At 43.1% G+C, this 22,746-nt stretch overlaps 1 protein-coding gene across 1 annotated transcript; it reads left to right on the forward strand.

Moving 5' to 3' along the window:
- Positions 1-437: 437 nt before the first annotated feature.
- Positions 438-18,064, forward strand: lyplal1 (lysophospholipase like 1). Its single transcript, XM_034230529.1, has 5 exons — positions 438-558; positions 7,924-8,023; positions 8,275-8,444; positions 12,453-12,568; positions 17,756-18,064. Exons 1-5 carry the CDS (start codon positions 474-476, stop codon positions 17,993-17,995), a joined length of 711 nt encoding a protein of 236 aa, XP_034086420.1. The 5' UTR covers positions 438-473; the 3' UTR covers positions 17,996-18,064.
- The last annotated feature ends 4,682 nt before the right edge of the window (positions 18,065-22,746 follow it).

Below are 22,746 nucleotides of genomic sequence, written 5' to 3' on the forward strand. Positions count from 1 at the left end.
CATTCAATCACTGCATAGTGTATGACACACTGCTGGAAAACAGGCTTTATTTATCAAGATAACACCAGCAGTTAGTACGTGTTCACAAAATAATATTTAGCTTGGCTGTGATTATCAGTTTATCTGGTTTTATTGTTCACAGGTTTGTGTTTATTGATTTCTAAACTTGAACACTAGAATGTTGGTGTTTAAACCTGTTTTATTTTTAATTACTTGATGCCTGAACACTACATAATATGGCATTTATATAATACATATATTATATTTATTATATAAATGCCATTTTTTGTAAATAAAATCTCTAAATGACAATATTTTAATTTGGAATAAATGTTGTTCATAGTTTATAGAAATACTCCAAAATTATTCAGTTTTAACATTCTAGCAACGAATTCCAACCAAGGTTTTGGTAAGGTGTCTCGCGATGCTTTAGTGCTGCTCTGTCACTCTCGCGAGATTTCCATCAGACTGTCATGGCTGCGGTGCAGAAGCTTCAGAAGTGTGCCGTGTCTCCGGCGGGGAAACACACTGCCTCGGTTATCTTCCTGCACGGCTCAGGTGCTCAGCTCTCTGTTAACTCCTCAGTGACTCTTTGGGATATTATCTGGCTGTTGTTCATTTGCAAAAAACGCTATTTACTGCTCTGTTTAGCTGTTGGTGTGTGTCGGAAACGGTGTGAGCTCAGGGAGAATAAACCACGGTCAGGACCTGGGGCCTCATTTATAAAGGGATATACGCTCAAAAAATGGCGTACGCCAGTTTCTACGCAATGTTTGCGATTTATAAAATACTAACTTGACGGGAAAACGTGCGGTCCTCCACGCAAACTCTAACCCATGCGTACGCACTAAGCACAACAACTGGAGAGACGAGAAACTGCGACACCGTTGGCAGAAGGAAGAATGGAGAGAAATATGTGGAAATAATACCATTAACAAAATGTTACCTCTCATTTATCATATATGAAGAATTCATTTTCAAACATTGATTAAAGCCAATCTTAAAATGATTAAACAAACATAACTTGGAGAAATAAATAAATACGGATATGTTATTTAAAACCACCATATGTTGTGTTAATGTTATGAAATGTTTTCTCATAAATGATGCAGTTTTGCATTTCTATTGGTTGTACGAGCATGGTTTTATATGCTACCATGTTTAATCATGTTTTATGCCGTTTGCTAAGACTTGATAAGTCGCTCATAAAACACAGGAGGTATGGAAACTAAGAACACCATATGTGGTAAATTGTACAGCTAATATAACACAACACATTAGTTGTATTTCCTTTAACTGGTGGATATAGAGTTGCTGCAGTGGAGACGCTGCGCACAGCTGATCGACAGCTGGAACACAAACCACCAAATACAAAAACATAATTCAGATCCAGTCGTCATGACTCCACTCCGGAGGGATTCCCCGATCATGTCTTACAGTCTCTCATCAAGGGGGTGTCTCCTGTCCCCGGTACAAACACACTGCCTGAGGAAGGCTATGTGTATTTTTGTTGTCATGAACCTTTTTTGGACCACTTATTTATTTATTTTGGTGACGATCCGACCTCCATGCTGCTACTCTGGTTCAAACGGCATCCACCAAACAATATGATTTATCTCGACCTCCCCAAAATAACCAAAATCTGACACGGTGTGAGATGTCTTTTTTAGCTGTTCTGTCGTCATTTCCTGCGATCTTCTTCATAAAGTCAGTCAAAATGAATGAATGAATGGGCGTTTCTTTGACTATTTATAGGCAAATATGGGCGTTACGTGAAGCCCGCAAAAGCTGCGCCGCATTTCGAGTCGGTTGTGATTTATAAAGGGAAACCGGCGTAGGAAGTGCTGTACGCACTTTCCTCGCCGGTACGCAATGTTTGGTGAATCGGAAAATGTCGGAACATTTCTGTACCTATTTTTTGGATTTCTACTACGTAAGCAACCTTCCCACGTGAATCCTACGCACGGCGTTATAAATGAGGCCCCTGAAGTTTAAAAAGAATTGGCTTCTGTAACATTAGGGTTGATAAACTATATGAGTGTCATAGCGACATACTGATCCCAATAAATACAATTTCTATATACTGATCCACTTCCGGAATCTGTACCTTCTTCAGGTTACCAACGTTTCAGTAAAATACACTGCAAACAGAGCACTAAACAGTTAAAAGGACACATTCAAATACACAGGGAACATACAGCATCAATATAAACCCGGAATAAAGTAAAACCTGACCCACAGAAACCAGAGCTATGCATAAAAAACGGTATTCCATCATGCTGTCTTTTTTTGGATGTGGTTTATTATTGCTCAATAGAGCGCCACAGTGACGCATCCTAAAACCCGGAAGTAAGTTAGCATTTTACTACTTCCGGTTCCTTCGCCAAAAAGCAATGCAATTTCTCCATAGGATTGTGGAAAATAGCTCGAAATAAGGTCTGTGGTTGACACAAATTGAAGAGACAGATCACGTGTTGTTCTACGACATTAAACACATCAGCAGTGACCCCACTGGTGATTTTTGAAGAGTTTACGTGTCTGACAAACGATGGTTGTTAACATGTGGCTGAATAGAACTACAGAAATTGTCGAGGCCGTAGTACGTCATTACACCGAACACGTAAACACTCCTGCCAAGTTTGTTTTCCCTTGTGTTCTGCTTGACAGCAAGTAACTGCCTCCTGCAAACTGTTAAAACAAACGCTTGTACAATTTTGAATCTGTATTTTTGAATATGGATCTTAACTTGGCGTGACGTTGAAGCAGCGACCCTGCTGTAGTTCGTTTATAGCATAACGTTAGCATTTTGCTTCTGGTGATTAGATTTACGATTATAAAATTATAAAAGTAGGGTGGATATTATCCGACTGAACAAAACGTGATCGGTCTCTTAAATGCGTGTCAACCACAGACCTTATTTTGAGCTATTTTCCAAAATCCTATAATAATAATAATAATAGCTTCGATTTCTATAGCGCCTTTCAGGGGACCCAAGGTCGCTTCACAAGTAATAGTGCAAAGACAAACATAACAAAACAAAAGACAGACAAACAGAACAACAGATCGATTTAGGGGCCGAAAGCCTTGGCAAACAGATGGGACTTGAGGGCCCTTTTGAAGGCTTCAAGTGTGGGGATGTTGCGTATCTCCGCAGGAAGAGCGTTCCAGAGGGTGGGGGCTGCCACACTGAAGGCTCTATCCCCATAGGTTCGCAGTTTGGTGCGGGGGGTGGTAAGCAGGCCAGAGTCTGAGGACCGCAGGTTCCGGGGTGGGGCATGTGGGTGAAGGATGTCCGATAGGTACTGGGGGGGCAAGGGCATGGAGGGATTTGTAGGTAAGGAGGAGGATTTTGTAGGATATGCAGGACTTGACCGGCAACCAGTGTAGGTGGATGAGGGTGGGAGTGATGTGCTGCCACGGTTTTGTGTGCGTGAGTACCCTAGCAGCACAGTTTTGGACATACTGGAGCCTGTCCAGGGTTTTGTTGGGAACCCCGAACAGGACACCATTGCAGTAGTCCAAGCGGGTGGTGACAAATGCATGGACTAGGGTTTCGGCAACCGACTCCGAGAGTGATGGTCGGAGTCTGGCAATGTTCCTCAGGTGATAAAAGGCCGATTTGGTCACAGATTTGACGTGGGAATGGAAGGAAAGGGTGGAGTCGAGGATGACACCCAGGTTGCGGGCTTCAGGAGATGGGGAGATGGAGCAGCCGTCAACCTCAAGGACGAAGTCACCAACCTATGGAGAAATTGCATTGCTTTTTTGTCGAAGGAACCGGAAGGAGTTTACTTCCGGGTTTTAGGACGCGTCACTCCATGTGTAAAGACTTTTCCATAATATTGATAGCAGTTTTTTTTTATTCTGGACTACCTCATCTAAACCCTGTTTAAGATACATTTCTTCAGAAGATCAAACATTGGCTTGGTATGCATTTGACATGCATTTGCAATATTGATAGGGTCTTGATAGTGAACATTGTCATTTTTTGTATTGTTATGTTATCCTCCCATTAGGCCTGTCACGATAATTAATTTTGTTGGACGATACATTTTCCTGGAAATTATTGCGATAAACGATAATATTGTCGGCACCGTTGTAAGACCATTTTAGATCACTGACATAATGATAATATATAATAATAATTCAAGTACATCCTTTCAAACATAACTTGTTATTGAACATTCAACATTGCAAATGAAATGTGAAATAATATTAAAATATATAAATTATATATAATAAATAAAACAAATTATAATAAATTAATAATTAAATCACACACAACCAAAACAATAAATTAAATAGAGTCAGGCTGGAAAACAGAGCTCTCTCTATCTATCTATCTATATATAATATATATATTTATATTATCTCACAAGCAAAAAAAACCTCCTTAAAATAACAGTCAAGTGTACAGTCCACTGTCAAAGACCCAGATGCCTCAACAGGCCATATCCAAATCTGTTTTTCAAAGTTTTCGAGCAAGGAACACCAACATGTTTGCATTGTCGGGCAAATGCATCTTTGATTGTAAACTGTCGGGAAGGTGGGGGCTCTCCATCTCCAGCTGCAGTTTTTGCTACCAGCTGGGAAAACGGAATGGGGTGGTTGTGTTTTAGGTGTAGTTTAAAATGCGTGGTATTGCCTGCTTTTGTCGCTACCTTTTTTAAACAAATGCGACACACCGCCCGGCTCATTCAAGTCCGTTGGTTCGCCTCGTTGAGTTGGCTTGAATCCAAAATACTGCCACACCAGAGAATCGAGATGTGTAGTTAGGTTTTGTAACCAATTCCATTTCACTTTAAATTCCCCACGAGTAAGTCACACGTTGTCTCCCGCTTGTCGCTATATTATTAATTTGGCTGCTGCACGCGGAGTGTCCTGACCAAGCGGCAAACTCTGGGGAAGAGCCGGGACGCCAATACGGAAGTGCCACACACTGCAGTTCATCTAGTGGCCAGTAGGAGCAGGCTGCAGAAGGGAGCAATTTCCATAGACCCCCATGTTAAAATGCCCAACTTTACAGCAGAAATAAACATGTTTACATCGTGGTTCAAAAAACCATATTCTCTGTATAGTTAGATTCCCCCTTCATGACTACTGTGTGGGGGGTGAATTTTTTTCTCAACTCATCTGTTTAATTAATATTAAGCCTTAAAGCTTTTGCATAAATTAGGGCGTGGTCACTTTGATGGACATGTACATGCCTCACTGTCAGCTAACAGCAACTTGTCCACTCTGCTAGGCTACAACCATAGAGGCTACAACGTTAGTTAGTTGTAGTTACTGTACTTGACCCTTTAGCCGTGTTCGTGGTGATTGTGCCTTTTAGGGAATATTGTTACAAATACCAGACAATTAAAATGTCGTGCTGTGCGCTTGAATGTACTAACAGAACTTCCAAGAAGTCTAACATTATAATATTATACATGTTAACCCCGTTCGCAGGTGTTTGTGTGCTTGGCAGCTTAGCTTGCTACTTATTAGCCAGCTAAGGACGTAACCCTTTATACATACATATACATTTTAGTTTATGATTCAGCCTTGGGTAAGACTTTTATAGTCTATGGCTATGACGCCCATAATGCTAAACGGGAGCAAATGTTAATAGGGGACCCAATTATCCCAGTGGTGGCCGCCGGAGCTAACAGAGCCGCAGAGGGCTAGCTCCAGCCGGCGTCCTGGAGCTAGCCCACTGCGGCTCCGTTAGCTCCGGGCGGTGGAGTCCGTCTTTTCTCTACGTGTGAATGACAAGCATTAAGAATAACAAAATATAGATAATTCTCTTGCAGATTGTCTCATTTTATTATGAATGTAACGTTTATATAGGGGAACTACACTGTTAGCAGTAACTTGGTATGCATGTATTTCATGTTAGCTTAGCTTCTTAGCCTGAGCTAGCTCTGTTTACTTCCAGTTCGGAGGCAGCAGGTCCCGCCTCGGCTCCGCCTCTTTGCCCTTATTTGGAGCAGGCGGGATTAGACTCTGACGTCACAGTCGAGCCGTTTGTGGCCAACTCCGCCTACTAAGGGCTTCTCGGCAACTCTGCAGAATCCTATGGGTGATGTCACGGACACTACGTCCATTTATATATACAGTCTATGGTCCTGACCTGGCTGTGTGTCAGCCCCGCCCCTCACAGTGCGCGTGGCCAGCAGCCACAGCGCTCCTGGCTAAAATGCTGGTCACATCCTTATGTAAACGGCAATTTATCGAGCTCAGAAAAGTTATCGAGTCCATTTTTATTTATCGTACGATAAGTCAATGTATCTATTATCGCGACAGGCCTACCTCCCATTATTCTGCGGTTATACATTTGAGGCTGTTATTTCTTATATCGCAATTCTATTCTTACAACAATAAACTGTCAACTAGGCGTGTGGTGCAGTGGGTTGAGCGTTGGTGTTCGGATCAGGGGGTCACAGGTTCAAACCCCACTGCAGTCAGCATGTCATAAGAGGCTTCTCAATTCTTAAATTTCCCCTCCTCGACTCCCCTCCTCGAGACTTAGTCCCGCCCACAGGAGATGCGAGCGGAGGACCGAGGAGGGGAACCGAGGAGAGAGGAGGGGATCAGCAGGCGGTTAGAGAAATGAGAACTCCTCTCCTCTGAGCGGTCATTTTAAAGCAACGTCTGTTCATTATTACATTGCAACAGCTGCATCAGCTGTCGAGTGTTTTGTCATAGCGCTGTATTTTATAATCTCTGTTACATCAGCTGAACATTGTTCCCCCACATATTTACTTTAAATTCATTGAGAGTGCGGTATAATGAGACAATAACAGGCTACAGATGCGGACACACACACACAAATATATTTATATAAATATATACAATTTAAAGTATGAGATCACTCTCATGATAACGTAACACAATCAGAGACTGGATATATCCCCCCCTCTCTCTGGTCGCTGAAATGGGGAATTGAAATTACGGGCCAAAAGTAGTATTTACAAGTATTAAAAGTAAGCAGAGGACACCAAACCAATTGAGACCCGTCTGTCCGCAGCATCTACACACTGTACCACACACACACTTACAGCTCCTAAAGCATAATCAGGATACAGCCGTTGTGTATTTTATTATGTGAAGCACTAAATGGTCTTAGAAAAATATCGACTCTTTGTAGTTATCTACTAAACTAAAGCAAATAAAGAGAGTAGGCCTATTATACTGAGTGATATATATTATACACTGCTCTGCTTTCTGCACGGACCTCACAGCTGTTCTCTCTGGAAACATCGTGACGCGATGAGAGCAGTTTCTAAAATAATATCCAGGGGATGCATGCAGAGCTGTCATTGGCTGAGATAAGTCCGGCCGTGCGTCACGCCTCCACCGTTCTCGGAAATGCATCCGCGGAGGAGCCGTGGAGGAACCATCAGTGTATCCTCGGTTAGAGCTCCTCCAGAGAGCCTCCTCGACGCTCGATCCTCGGTCCTCAATGTGCATTTAGAGAAATGAGATGTCCTTCAAAATGGTGCGCTAAAATTCATTTCTGGGTCACTACCGGAGGACCGAGGAGTCGAGGAGGGGACATTTGAGTATTGAGAAGCCTCTGTTGTGTCCCTGAGACACTTTACCCCAAAATTGCTCCTGTGGGGATTGTCCACAGTATTGAGTATGTAAGTCGCTTTGGATAAAAGCGTCTAACAAGTGACATGTAATGTAACTATACCTAACCTAAATTATTGTTAACATTAGCAATACATAACTGATATCCAATTATCTTTACTATTTTAATATACTGGAGGTGTTAGCCATTTTCACATATAGTACCTAATCCAAGCTGCAGTCATATGTGTTTTAATATACCCTCTTCTACAAGTAAATGCTTTAAAATTAACCATCATGGATTCCATATGGTCAAATTAACTGCTGTGCATTTTTTGTAGTATAATTTTGTTTGATTTCAATATGCAGGCGACACTGGACGGGGGCTGAGAGCCTGGGTTCGAGATGTGACTGAGCCGGATCTGTCCTTCAACCACATCCGGATCATTTACCCCACAGCTCCAGCTCGGTATGTCTAGATTAGACTAAATCAAATATCAATGTTTTTTTTTGTCAACTTCATCAATTACATTGGATAATGTAAGTTCAAACGTAATGTCTTTAAAAGGTCTTTGTAGTTGGAACATTATGGAGGAAATACAAGTTTTCATTGTCCCATTTTTCATTTGAATTATTCTTACTGCATTAATTATACAAGTTTGCCTGTAGTAAAGCTGCAGCCATGTAGCAGAACACTGACCCTCATCTTGATGCCATCAGGCCGTACACCCCTATGCGAGGGGCTCTGTCTACTGTCTGGTTTGACCGTCACAAGATCTCGAGGGACTGCCCCGAGGACCGAGAGTCCATAGACGACATGTGCAACTCTCTGGGGTTAATCATTCAGGGCGAGGTCAACGCTGGGATCCCCAAACACAGGATCGTCATCGGTATGGATCTGGTTTTCACTTCACTTCTGCTGCATGTGAAATGTGAAAACAAAATAGCTATTTGTTCTTTTGCTGTAAGAACTGTATACCTATAGTCCTTGAGCTACTCAGAAGTGAAAAAGAATGACATAAAAACACATTTAAAAGAACATCGATTTGGGAGCTTTACTGTTTTTTTAGCCCACCCCAAAAGACGTAATCAATACATCGTTCAACAGTTTTTTTTGTAAAAAAAATAGTATCTTGGCTTCCCTTGGAGAAGTCAAGATCTCTCTTTATGCAGATAGTGGCACCGTTTGTCATGCAGCTAATTGGTATTTTGGTTCTGACCAATCAGGTACCGTAACGCGTTTCTGTATGGCTTAAACAGGATACAATGTTAATCAATGAGCTTGAGCGTCAGGTGTATGGAGATGTATTTTTGAACCTTTGACATAGTCAGGCTTTCTAATTCCACCTGATTCCAGTCTTTATGCTAAGCTAGGTTGACTGTCCTGACTCCAACTCTGTACTTAAATAAAGAAACACAATAACAATTTACTATCTTAGAAAAAAGTGAGCTCCTTTAGTCAGGGAGTGAGAGGCTGACAGAGAGCATCCTCACAGTCTCTGCTGGCTCTCTCACTGGATCACGACACACACACACACATACACACACACACACACACACACACACACACACACACACACACACACACACACAGAGCCTGGCTGATCCTCACTCCCTCTGTCATGATATAAAATAAAGAATGCACTTCATCAGGTTACAGTGTTCTTTCATATGCTGCCAGCCGAGATTAAAAAGGTTTTCAGGGCGGGTTCTCAGGTCCTAAAAAGCTCTTTGCCTCAAATATTCTGCTTATCAAGTTCACGTATAAATAACAATGGAGTGAAAGCACTAGTATCAAGTACTAAAAACATTATGGCTGAGGCAAGGTAAGAGTTCTCACAGGAAACTTATGGGAGGCCATCAAGGGTTTTAATGTCCCCCAGTGAAGGCTGCACATGAAAGAGGAAACCGCTGAGAGTGTTGGGAAAAGGGTGAACCCCCCAGCAGCCCTGAAATATAGAACTATACAGGAACACTGTGGTGTGTGTGAGGGGGGTGCATGAAAGACTGGACTCCAGAGAAAAGTGAGTGAAAAAACACATGCTCCTGGGAAGCTGCTGAAATATTATCTTACTAAATCATAACATTTTGTCATGAACTATAAATACTCAGTGGAGTCACTCGGCATGACCCCCGCCCACGCACTGACAATCGCCACAAGTTTCCATGGAAAAGGTTTTTGAGGAGGTCGGCTGTGTGGAGGTGTTTAGCGTGGAGAGTGTGTGGGGGGGCAAGACGCTTTACTTCTTAAGTCTATTGACATCAGGGTCAGAATTTGGCGTAAACAACATGAAAGCATGGATCCATACTGCCTTGTATTAACGGTTCAGGCTGAAGGTGGTGGTGTAATGGGAGGCAGTAGATTAGTGCGTTGGTGTTCGGATCAGGGGAGCACAGGTTCAAACCCCACTGCAGTCAGCATGTCGTTGTGTCCCTGGGCAAGACACTTCACCCCAAATTGCTCCTGTGGGGATTGCCCACAGTATTGAGTACGTAAGTCACTTTGGATAAAAGCGTCTAACAAGTGACATGTCATGTAATGGTGTGGGGGATATTTTATTGGCATACTTTGGGCCCCTTAGTACCAATTGAGCATAGTTTTAATACTACCTGAGTATTGTTGCTGACCAAGTCCATCCCTTTATGACCACAGTGTTCCCATCTTCTGATGGCTACTTCCAGCAGGACAACACGCCATGTCACAAAGCTCAAATTATATCAAACTGGTTTCTTGAACATGACATACTGTATGTTAACTGTTCTCAAATGGCCTCCACAGTCACCAGATCTAAATCCTATAGAGCACCTTTGGGACGTGGTGGAACGAGAGATTTGCATCATGGATGTGCAGCAGTTTCCAAACCTTGTTGAGTCTATGCCACTAAAATTAAGGCAGATCTGAAGGCAAAAGGGGGTCCAACCCTGTACCAGCAAGGTGAACATAATAAAGTGGCTGGTGAGTATATGTATGTGTAGTATTTACATAAAAAGAAGCTTCATTGACGGCAGGGCCGGCCCTTGGCATAGGCAGCGTAGGTGAATGCTAAGGACACATCAATCTATGGGGGGTGCCAAAAAAAAAACATAACAACACAATTTCCCAATTTTGGATCAACAAAGTACATCTTATTATGTTATACTAACAGAACCACGCCTATATTGCGTACAGCGCCCAAAAACTATGGCGCACCCCCCCCCAAAAAATCAAGTTGAACTGCCCCAGCCCCAGTAAAAACCAGAGGTTTATGTGAAATAGTTCTTTTTTGGAAATAATGGTTTTAGTGTGCAATTATAGGTTTTAATTTTGTATTTGTGTTAATTTAAAATAAATCAAACTGCCAAAAAACGTAAACAGCTTTTATTAACATTGGAATTTACTGTGTAAGCGGCCGCAGGGGGGAGAGCTTTTTAGAGAGCTCCCTCCTGAAAGACTGAGAGGCTAACCTCAGCACCAAGTGCACCAGATTGATGCTTTTAAGTTCAATATTAAAAAATAATAATCTTCCCGGGGGAGCATGCCCCCGGACCCCCCTAGAGGAGGTTAGGTCCACCCCCCACTTAAATCATGTTCAAATGGATAGGATACTAAATACATTTGCACACATCTTGTGTCCATATCTTTCTGTTTTGGTGGTCATGCCACAACCGTGTACGTGCATGCATGCGCGAGTCATAGTATACAGTATATATATGTATTTTTTTTTTTTTTAAGCGTCTTTGGGTCCAGAAAAGCGCTATATAAAATTAATATATTATTATTATTATTATAGTGAGTGTCTGCATTTTGGGGGGGGGGGGGCGCTAGCTAAAATCTTGCCTAGGGCAGCAAATTGGTCAGGGCCGGCCCTGATTGACGGTACGCACTGCTCGGCACGGCTAGGGATGACAGTAATGGTCCGTACTGACGGCAACAACTTTTGGATTTTTTTGTGCTTGATGCTTATTTTTAATTGTTAAATTGACTGATATAATCATGCTGTATATTTCCAGCTTTGTGCGGGACAGCACAGCATTTTTATAATTTTTCCCATGTCCCAAAAATTAAGACGATGTCCTGCATTTGATTGACAGTTGCTCAGCAAGTCGAAACTTGGCCCTTGTCCAATGGTGGTCTAGAAAGAGAGAGAAGGCTACCATTAGCTGTGTCAGATGTCAATCAATCAACTAAATATGTATTTACTTATGGGTGTGGCCTGTGTGACTCTTTGTCCCACATGTGACTTCTCGGCACCTGATCACCCTAAGTACATTTTTATATCTGCAATCTCCCTTAGGTTTTGTTGAATTTCCTTCTGTCGGTTTTTAATTGGCAGCAGCATTATCCCAGGCTCATCATTTTAATCGGATAGTATTTTGCTTTATTTGAATAAGTGTGGACAAGCAAACATACGTACACATACACCGGTCCGTTCCCTAAACCATAGCTCAGATCGCTGCATGCCAGTTTGATTTGACTTGTTGGGTGAGACCTGTGAATTCCACCTCTCCTCTTCATCTGTTCCTCCCGCTCTGTTTTCACTCTCCCTCGTTCCTCCACTCTCTGACAGGATGATGGGTACTTGCACACTTTCCCAGATGTGCACAGTGTGCCCAGATGTACCCAGCTGTGTGAGATTAAGGACAGACTCATGAAACTGGCTGCATATACTAAGGCAAAAATAAAAGTGATGATGTGGAACTGAGGAGTACTATCCATCTTAATGTTTTTCTTTTAAAGTGAAGGATTCTCCACCACAGACTGCTTAAAGTGCCCTCACTTAGAGTTCCTTATATGGAGATTAATATGTTTATTACTTTTTATATCAAATTTATACTTACTGTTCCGAAGAAAAAACTGCTCCCAGAATGACCTTATTGCTCCCAGCTGATGATCTTTTCTCTTTTGTCCCTAACCAAAGGGGGGTTCTCGATGGGCGGAGCCATGGCGCTCCACCTGGCGTGTCGGTACCATCCTGATGTAGCGGGAGTTTTTGCACTTTCCAGCTTCCTCAACAAGGACTCTGCTGCTTATCAGGTACATCACCAGCCATCAGTTTCTGTAAAATCAAAGGAATGAATTGTAACTTGTATAACTCGTGAATTCACGAACAATAGAGTGGTGCGTATTTTTGTACGCCGACTGGGAAGTTAGCACCAATTGGGCTCCCTCGACAAAAAGCAATAGGATTTCCCCATTGGATTTCTTCACATTGCAGAAAATAAGCATTGTGCCAAACAAACGTTTATGGTACTCGTCTGGTTTTCTTCAACAGAAAAATTGCAAAATATTAACACCACTTAAATGCAATCAGCAGAAATAAAAAGCTAAACTTAGGCTATAAAAACTGTATTGCATCACATCACATTACTTCACATTGCCACCACTAAGCTAAGAGCAAACTCGTGTTGGCGTGATGACGTTTAGTCGTTTATTTAGTCACTTGATGAAACCGCTGTTTTTAATGATGCATAGAAGCTGGATCACGAGTGGGGTATTTACTGCCATATTTTGACATATATCGAACAACAAAATATGAAAATCTATTCAGCTTGTGTTAACCACACACCTTATTTCAGACATCGTACCACGAACAAGTTAAAACAGAGACAGTGGAACTGGATTTAATCAATTGCTGTCTTTTGGATTCATTACTGCACCACTCTATTGATTTTGCTGATAGAAACATGAATTGGAATTTTCTAAGATAATTAAGCTTGATGCCAATGTGTGGGTTAAACCTTAGCTACAACAACTTCACTTCTGCCAGCTGTGACTTTATTTGTATGGACTCCTGTTGGACCCAGGCTTATTTGACTTTACTCTTCTGATTGTGCTGGGCCAGTACTGTGTATGCATTTGCTGGTAGGTGAAATTATTAGGGATGCACGATATTGGTTTTTTGAAACCGATACCGATAACTTCCTGCTTCTCAAGACCGATACCGATAACCGATAATAATATAATATATATATATATTAAATGTACCTGTAGTTTTTGCACACCTGGTGGTAAAAAAAAGACTAGTAGTGAGCAAATGCCATGAGCATTACTACTATGAACAAAACAAAGCCAAGAACAGTTTTGACTCTCGTCAAGCGCCATCATTTCTATGATGAAGTTAGAGATCGTTTTAGCCCTGGGGTCGTCTCTGGCAAACTTCTTGCCTTTTTTAAAAGTCTCGTCGATAGGTAAAAGCCCCGGTGCCTTTGCAGCTGGCTTTGGATTTGCCGCTAGTTTAGCAGCGCAGGCGTCTTCGTACGCTTTTAACACACCATCGTAGCGATGTTTCAGGTGACTAATCAGGTTAGAAGTATTATAGCTCGTTGCCTTTTTCCCTCCTCGTGGAACTTCTGCATTTGTTAATACAAATAGCAAGCGAACTATCTAACTCTGAAACTTTGAAATAGTCCCATACTACCGGCGACATGTTTGTTTACTGTCCTGGCTTCACGGCCGCACACCATTTACGTCACAGCCAGGCATGAGTTAGGGAGCGCTGGATTTGTGAAAAACTCCCCTCTTCCTAAACCACTAATACCACAGTACTGGCAAAACGGGAGGAGCCGAGTGAAAAACAAGCGCCCCTCATCCCAATCCACCCACACCGCAGTATTTTATTCTTTTTTTTTACCCAAAAAATATATTGTATATTATCGCGGCTATTAATACTGTTATCGGGTTTATCGGGATGACGTCATAATTCCTAATATCGGACCGATAATTATCGTGCACCACTAGAAATGATACATCTTTAATAAAGAAAATATTAACTAGACTCTAGTTATTCTAGGAATAGTAAATCCCGATGTCCCAAAGAGCTGATACATTGGAATTGCTTTTTTTCTTTGGAATAATAACGAGGGGTTATGTATGGTAACCCTTGTTATATAAACACAGGCTCCGCCCCTCTACTGGACTCTATGGGTACTCCCCTCAATCCTATCATGCAAGCATTCATCCACTGAGACTTTCTAGATGTAGCCGGCCCCGGGGCGGGCCTACCTGAATGCGCGCGCATCTCACCGCGGCTGACAGAGCACATCCTGACGTGCTTACCCCGCGGAGGTGTGCTATGACGTGGAGGACTCCCCTGCCCTAAAGCAGGGGGAAAAGAGTCCCCCAGCCCCTATGGGCCCATGTGCACGTCACTTAAGCGCATTACGCCCGGGGAGGGGGGTCAGATGCCCACTGACCCACAGCCCCCCTCCCTCCTCACCAGTCCTGTGTTGCCCCAGCAAGCACAGACGATGAAAAGGAGCCAGACATGTCCAAGAGATAAAACTTTATGAAGGGGACTGGCGTTGACCAAGACGCCGCCGTGCATATAGGTATGTCCTCCACACTCACGACGTTAAATAACGCTGTTGACACGGACCCCCGTGGTGAAGGCTCTCCCCGCCTGTCCGTAGGCATGTGCAATGCACTCGCAGACCCAGCCTGCCAGGCGTTTCTTGGACAGAGCTTTTCCAGTTACCCCGCCCCGCTCTGGTCACCCCGGATCATTAAACAACTCTGGTGCACCGATAGAGACACTCTTTTGGCTGACGTTAAGGCAAGTAGCAAAGCTGTCTTCCAAGACAGTGCTTTCAGGGAGGAGAGCTCCAGAGGCTCATGGTTCTGTGACCAGAGCCTCGAGCCAGTGTTTCCGCCAGACCAGGGCTGAGAGGGCGTCCACCCCGAGAGCGGGGGTGGGGTGGGGGGTGCTTGAAGTTTGACTTGAGTCGTCCCTTATAGATACTGTCTTAGTTAGTTAGTGAGCCGGATCATTTGGCTCGGCTCGCTTAAAGCGCCGGCTGTTTCGGCTCCCAAACGGCTCTTCATGTTACCACAGTTTACCACGGAGCCTCAGTTTCGCCACTGCGAGGTTCTGGTGCTCGCAGCTCACGCGCGTGCTCCACTAGCACCGCTCATCGCGTCCAAATCGCGCACGTTCCGTGTTGTCCTGTAGCAGGCACCGCCGATGTTGGGGAAACGATCTTCAATACTCCACCAGACTCCTTTGCCCCTCCAACAGAGGGATGTCCTTGTACTTTTTCCTTTTCATTATTTCAAGCGATAAAAACTCTCGATCTTCTCTCGAATTATTAATATTTTTGGACGCCCTCGGCTCGAGTTCAGGGCGTTCCGAGCTGAATATTAAATGACAAGACGCCCCCCTGGCGTAAACGCTGCCTCGAGCACCAACGGCAGGTCCCACTGCGGGGCGGAGGCGTCCACTACTGGGCGCAGCCTCCTGACCCCCCGCAAAAACCGCAACATTAGTGGCTGAGAAAAGGCTGACCTGCCGTCAAATCCCTCATGGCAGGACGAGATGGCTGCTGCATACACTTTTACGGAGCGTCCACACTACAGCTTCAAAAAAACCTTTAGCTGGGCGTGTCTGAAGCTTGGGGATTTTATTCGAGCAACGCGACCAACAACCAATCACATGAATCTCCCGCCCCCGACATACAAAGCAAAAAACCCCGGGGATTTTATGCGAGCAATATATATAAACTCCCCAAACAGGCGAAAACCTACCAGTTTCACCCACTGTCTCTGCCACCTCCCTCCATGACTGGTTCTTCTGGTTTGTATCCCGGTAGGTGAAGAGGGTCTGGTCATACGAAACCGGGTGATTTGCTACGGCGATAATTAGTTTCTACTCCATCTTTTTTTGAAATATAGAAATGAACGGCGGGATATCTCTCCCAGCTTAGACGCGGTTTGATTGGCTAGGGCTTGAGCTGTCAGATTTTCAGAAACGGGATTTGATTGGCTGGCGCTGGCTACGCCGGAGACGCCGGAGACGGACCGCTATGCTACCCACAATTCAGTTCGGCGAAAAGCGAGGCAACGTGACGTCACCCCATTCAAAGTGAATGGGCAGATGCGTTGGAAACCGTTTTTGAAGCTGTCGAAGCTGTAGTGTGGACGGGCCGTCACTGTGGAATGAGCAAGCCCTCTGTCCACCAATAACTGTAAGTACGAAAAAAATAGATCCCAATTCACAAGATAGGGGCTCTATTTCCCGCTCCTCACACCGTCGCAGGAATCCCAGCCACTTTGGCCTGTAACAGGCTGTGGTGGATCCCGCTCTAGCTGCCTGGATAGACTGAATAACGCTGTCAGACAATCCACCCTGTCTCAGCCTGTCCCTCTCAGGAGCCAAGCCTGGAGAGGTTGGCTCAGAGTGGGTAACGCCCCGATTGCACCTGCCTCTTGAGACATCGCCCCCCAGAACTGGGGAAGCGCCCAGGGCTGGCCCACCTTCATCTGTGTCATCTCTGAGTACCACGGCGCCCTGACGCGATCCGGCGCTACTAGGGCGGGTCGTCGCTCAAAGCCATGGAGAACCACAGAGCACAGTGGCTGTTGCGCCGGCTGGCGAACAGATCCACCTCTGCTGTCCCGAACCGGGCCCAGATCCGCTTCACCACCTTCGGGTGAAGCGACCACTCGCCTGGCAGGGGTCCGCCCCTCGACATGAGGTCGGCCCCCCTGTTCTCCAGACCCGGAATGTGGAGGGCTCTCAGAGATAACACCACCTCTGAAGCCCATAACCACAATTTCTCCGCTGTGGTCAACAAAGCAACAACAACTCCGCCCTGCCTGTTGATATATGCCACTGTGGTGCTGTTGTCGCTCCTGACCATTACATGTCTCCCCTGAATTAAGGGTTTGAAATGCTGGGGGACCAACACTACTGCCCGTAGCTCTAGGAGGTTGCTGTGCCGTGTTTCTGTTAGAGACCAGCGCCCACCTCTAGCTCTCCCCAGGCAGGTCCCTCCCCAAGGTCATTCTCTTCGTATTGTTTTTTTATTTGTATCCGTCTCTCTTCACTCAGTTGTGTCACTGCCTTGCTGAAGAGAAAGGGATGACAGTAAGGAGGCGAGGCCTCCTTTTATGCGGTGAGATACGCGCGCATTCAGGTAGGCCCGCCCCAGGGCCGGCTACGTCTAGAAAGTCTCAGTGGATGAATGCTTGCATGACAGGATCGAGGGGAGTACCCATAGAGTCCAGTAGAGGGCGGAGCCTGTGAGAGATATAACCAAAGGTTTGAGACCGTTGCATTTGAAATGTATCTCAGCTCTACCCAATATTTGTTTGCAATAAATAAACCAGCCCAAACCATTAATCATGTAATAATGATTATGGTCCTGCACCTTTAAGACTGAGCAGGCATTAATTGATGAAATGATCTAACAATATTCATAAAGCATTTTTCTTCTTCCTGTGAAGGCAGTGGAGGAGCGCCTCGGAGCAGACCTCCCCCTCCCTGAGTTGCTCCAGTGCCATGGAAGCAAGGACGATCTGGTGCTCCATCAGTGGGGGGAGGACACCTCCGAGCTGCTGAAGAAGGCTGGCATGGCCACCACCTTCCACTCCTTCCCAGGCCTGCACCATCAGCTGTCCACGCCCGAGATGGAGCTGCTGAGGGGCTGGATCCTCACAAAGATTCCCCCCCTCACCTCCTCCTGACTCACCCTACTTCTTTTTTTCTCACAGAATGTATTATTTTGCAAATAAAATAGTGTCTTTTTTTAAGTTTGCCGTGTTTGTATGTCATTTATTTAATGTGTAACTCATATAGAGCGACTTAATTAGCGGTTATTCAACATGAATGGGGTTATACGTGCATATATATAGAGCAGTGAGTGTACTGAGTCTCAGAGTGCAGAAACAGGACAGCTGTGACAGGAGTGGTCCGGCAGTAAGATTTAACAGTGGCCCCTCCCGAATATAAGAATATACCGAATAGTGAGTTTCACATTGAACATCTGACGGCCATGTCTGATAAATTGAGTCATGGGAAAGTGTTTCGAAAGGCAAAACAAGTACATTTTTTGTTATATAGCTGCACATATAATAGAGGTTATCTCAAGACCTTTTTTATAAAGAGCAGGTAGAGACCTTAATATTTGAATGTGCCTTGAAAATTCAAAAAAGGGAACATGATAGATTTGAGTGTTTTCAAAGTGTGAGGCTGAGAATGAGCTTATAGTTTTTCAGATCTGTGATACAGAGGCAAATAGTACTAGCCTGTTATTGGGCACCTGCTACTCAATGTGAAGAGAGGCACATGATGAAATGATGAAGCCTCCTACTGTGGGACTGATGGTAGAAGCCATGTTATGTATGTACAACCCAGTCTCACGGCATTTTGTGTTCACCAACACGATTTTTAATCTATTGATTCGTGTTCACCAACACGATTTGCCCCTTTTTTTCGTGTTGCACAGCACGATTTTAAAAGCAATGTATTTCTACTGCCTGCAGCACGTCTTTTTCTCCGGTCGGGTCGAGGAAGACCGGAAGCTGTGTGGTTCATAAAAACATGTTCTTACTCAATATCAAGCCACAGTTATTGCTTTTATTTGAAATCGTATAATTTCGGACTTTTGTTGCCGTCTGTGAGGAAAATAAATGGGGCTCAGAGCCTCAGAATACGGAAATCTGTATTTTTAAATATTTGTTTCCTTCTAATTCGATATTCTTTTCAAAATAACACACTGTTATTTACTCACCAATAACACACAATTATCCTTGCTTTTATTTATTGGTTTAATTCCATAATCTCGGGCTTTTTTGGCGTCCGTCAGGAACTGAATTTCAAAATAAAAATAACCGGAAACAGATGTAGGCATTTCGAGCGATTACCCAAGATCCTCAGCTATGGTTTTAAGCTCGTTTATTGGATGTTTTAGCCGCAATGCATGCTGGGATTTGGTGTTTATATGATATGAAATCCGGAAAACATTTTAAAAGAATAAAATAATACTTAATTCCGAGCGCTCTTGCTTTTCTCTTTGAAAGTCATCACATAACGGCATTGTAATACACGGTTCGGCTGCATTGTATATTACAGATCTGCCGTAGTTCTTTATTTATAGAGCCCTGATGAGAAGACCTTTGGAAAAACTGAGAAAATGCCGCTGAAACTGAATACTTGACGTGGATCATAAATATATTCAACAATTAAACAACATCTTCAATTTATCTTCACACAATACGTCTCCTTGCAGTATCAACACTAATTCGGCTGACTTTTACATTTGATCTAATTCACAGATAGGTTATATTCACACCATAACGGTGCACAGCTGATATAAAAGGACTGTAGTTTTTAAAGATATTACTGATTTTCTTTGAATGTAAGAATGTAAATACTGAGTCTGAAATAGTATAGCAATATGCTGTAAAATTATGTGAAAGCATGAATAAAACTACACATTTTCAGATGTTGTACGAAAACCTAACAATCAACATCGGCACCTCAGTTGTTTCCCCGACTCAGACTGCAAGGAATCTGGGTGTGACCCTAGATAACAACCTGTCCTTCACTGCAAACATCGCTGCTACAACCCGTTGCTGCAGATACACGCTTTACAACATCAGGAAGATACGTCCCCAGCTGACTCAGAAAGCGACTCAGGTTCTGGTCCAGGCTCTTGTCATCTCACGCCTAGACTACTGCAACTCCCTCCTGGCTGGTCTACCTGCATGTGCCATCCGACCTCTGCCGCTCATCCAGAATGCAGCGGCTCGTCTGGTCTTCAACCTTCCTAAATTCTCCCACACCACTCCGCTCCTCCGCTCCCTTCACTGGCTTCCGGTAACTGCTAGAATCCACTTCAAGACACTGGTACTTGCTTACCATGCTGCGAATGGATCTGGCCCTTCCTACATCCAGGACATGGTTAAACCGTACACCCCAGCGCGTGCACTACGCTCTGCATCAGCCAAACGACTCGTTGCGCCCTCGCTGCGAGGGGGACCCAAGTTCCCATCGGCGAAAACACGTGGGTTTGCTGTCCTGGCTCCAAGATGGTGGAATGAGCTCCCCATTGACATCAGGACGGCAGATAGCTTGCACATCTTCCGGCGCAAACTGAAAACTCATCTCCTTCGACTCCACTTCGAGCGTTAGAACTACTAACGAAGCACTTTTATACTAATAAAGGACTGGCTTACCTAAAGCCAGTGGAGTAGCACTTGAAATGTTTGGCTCTATGAAACCTGATGTACTTATATGATTCTGTTTTCTTCAAGGTTGTGTCTTCCTGGTCGAATGTACTTATTGTAAGTCGCTTTGGATAAAAGCGTCAGCTAAATGCAATGTAATGTAATGTAAAAAAACAAAAGTGTCCTACACTAATAATACAAAGTTATTATGGCTGTGTGTACCTTGTGTGCACCGCCTAGTGGTTAAAGCACGTTATTGAATTATTGTGTTTTATTTGATTCAAAAAATATTAAGAGTACATACTTTCATAGGGGGAAAGTATAAATATAGAATATAAAAAATTAAGAAGATACTATAAGTGATCTCTACAATAAAAGAGTTTAGTGCAGAATGTACAAAGATATTAATAGGAGGAGGTGCAAAACAGAAAAACGAATTAACCTTTATTTAAACATTAAATAACAGATTAAGGTCTTCTTTTAAATAAGAAAAAAACTTTGGGGGTATCTATCTACAGATACATATTAAGCCTGACAAAGTACTTAACGTCTAATATATTGCTTTCCTGCAATGTTAACTATGTTGAAGCACTTATTTTAACTGATATTATACATATGAATTATACTCGTATGTATGTAGATAGAATAAGAAATGTGCAGAATATGACAGTTTAATGGTGGAGGTACACACATATTGATAGATGTCTTGTAATGCACTGTTGAGGAACCTGTGACCCAAGTGTTTCATTCATTGCATAACTACACCGTAGTTGTGTATATGATATGTCAATAAACCTTTGAAAATCTTGAAAGGGATGTGCAAAATAGCCATAATATACAGTCTTTAATTAACTATTAGTAGAGAATAACGAGTAATGAATATACTTTATTACTCGTTTCCATTCATGTCAATTGCAGATACATGTTTAGTCTTCTCAAGCACCAACTATCAAATATCTCTCCTGATTGTTGGCACTTGACAATCACCTTACCTGAATTTTACTCAGGTGTAACTAAAGTCTGATTTAAGGGTTGTTTATATTTCACATAATTAATCAGAATCTGCAAAGTAACTCAAATAAATGCTGTGGAGTAAAAATACCAGGTTAACCTCTGAATTGTAGTGGAGTAGAATTACAAAGTAACAATGAGCTGTCATGTGGGTATTAATGCTGCGCATTATGGACACAAGCGATTTTCACCCATTTATTAATTATAAGTTTTATATTTGATAACACCAATGTGTTTAATACTGGCAACTTCTAATTGTGGGAAAAACGAAAACGTTCAGTAGAGACGTCCCATAGAACATTTTGCGAAACACAATAGCCAGCATGTGTAGTTCTGGGGGGGCGTTCGATTCCAGTTTTGGATAGTCTGGCGTGGTTTCGTTCCATTTCACACAGCTGTTTGACGCTCTGCATAACCTTACGGGGACTGTAGTCCTAAACGATAGCTGGGGATTATGGGTAGTGTAGTGTCTTCGGCCATCCTAAACTCAGAAATGTTGACAATCGCAATGATGCTCGAAATGTCTCTTATAGGCCTACGTCTGTTTCCGGTTATTTTTATTTTGAAATTCAGTTCCTGACGGACGCCAAAAAAGCCCGAGATTATGGAATTAAACCAATAAATAAAAGCAAGAATAATTGTGTGTTATTGGTGAGTAAATAACAGTGTGTTATTTTGAAAAGAATAACAAATGAGAAGGAAACAAATATTTTAAAATACAGATTTCCGTATTCTGAGGCTCTGAGCCCCATTTATTTTCCTCACAGACGGCAACAAAAGTCCGAAATTATACGATTTCAAATAAAAGCAATAACTGTGTTTTGATATTGAGTAAGAACATGTTTTTATGAACCACACAGCTTCCGGTCTTCCTCGACCCGACCGGAGAAAAAGACGTGCTGCAAGCAGTAGAAATACATTGCTTTTAAAATCGTGCTGTGCAACACGAAAAAAAGGGGCAATTCGTGTTGGTGAACACGAATCAATAGATTAAAAATCGTGTTGGTGAACACGAAATGCCGTGAGACTGGGTTGGTATGTAAGATCCCATTCAATATTAGCTAGCCCATTGTCACACATTGACATATATGATATTGGCATATTGTAAAGGCCAGCCTATTAATATCAGGAATGCCAAACATATATTCAAATTACAATAGTGTTTTATGACAACACTACGAGAGAGCACTGACAAGTTTATTTTAAACAATTTAAAATATCTTAATAACTGCTTATCTTAATAGACCAAAAGGAAT

The sequence above is a fragment of the Gymnodraco acuticeps genome, unplaced genomic scaffold, assembly GCF_902827175.1.
Source record: "Gymnodraco acuticeps unplaced genomic scaffold, fGymAcu1.1, whole genome shotgun sequence".
Taxonomy (NCBI): Eukaryota; Metazoa; Chordata; class Actinopteri; order Perciformes; family Bathydraconidae; genus Gymnodraco; species Gymnodraco acuticeps.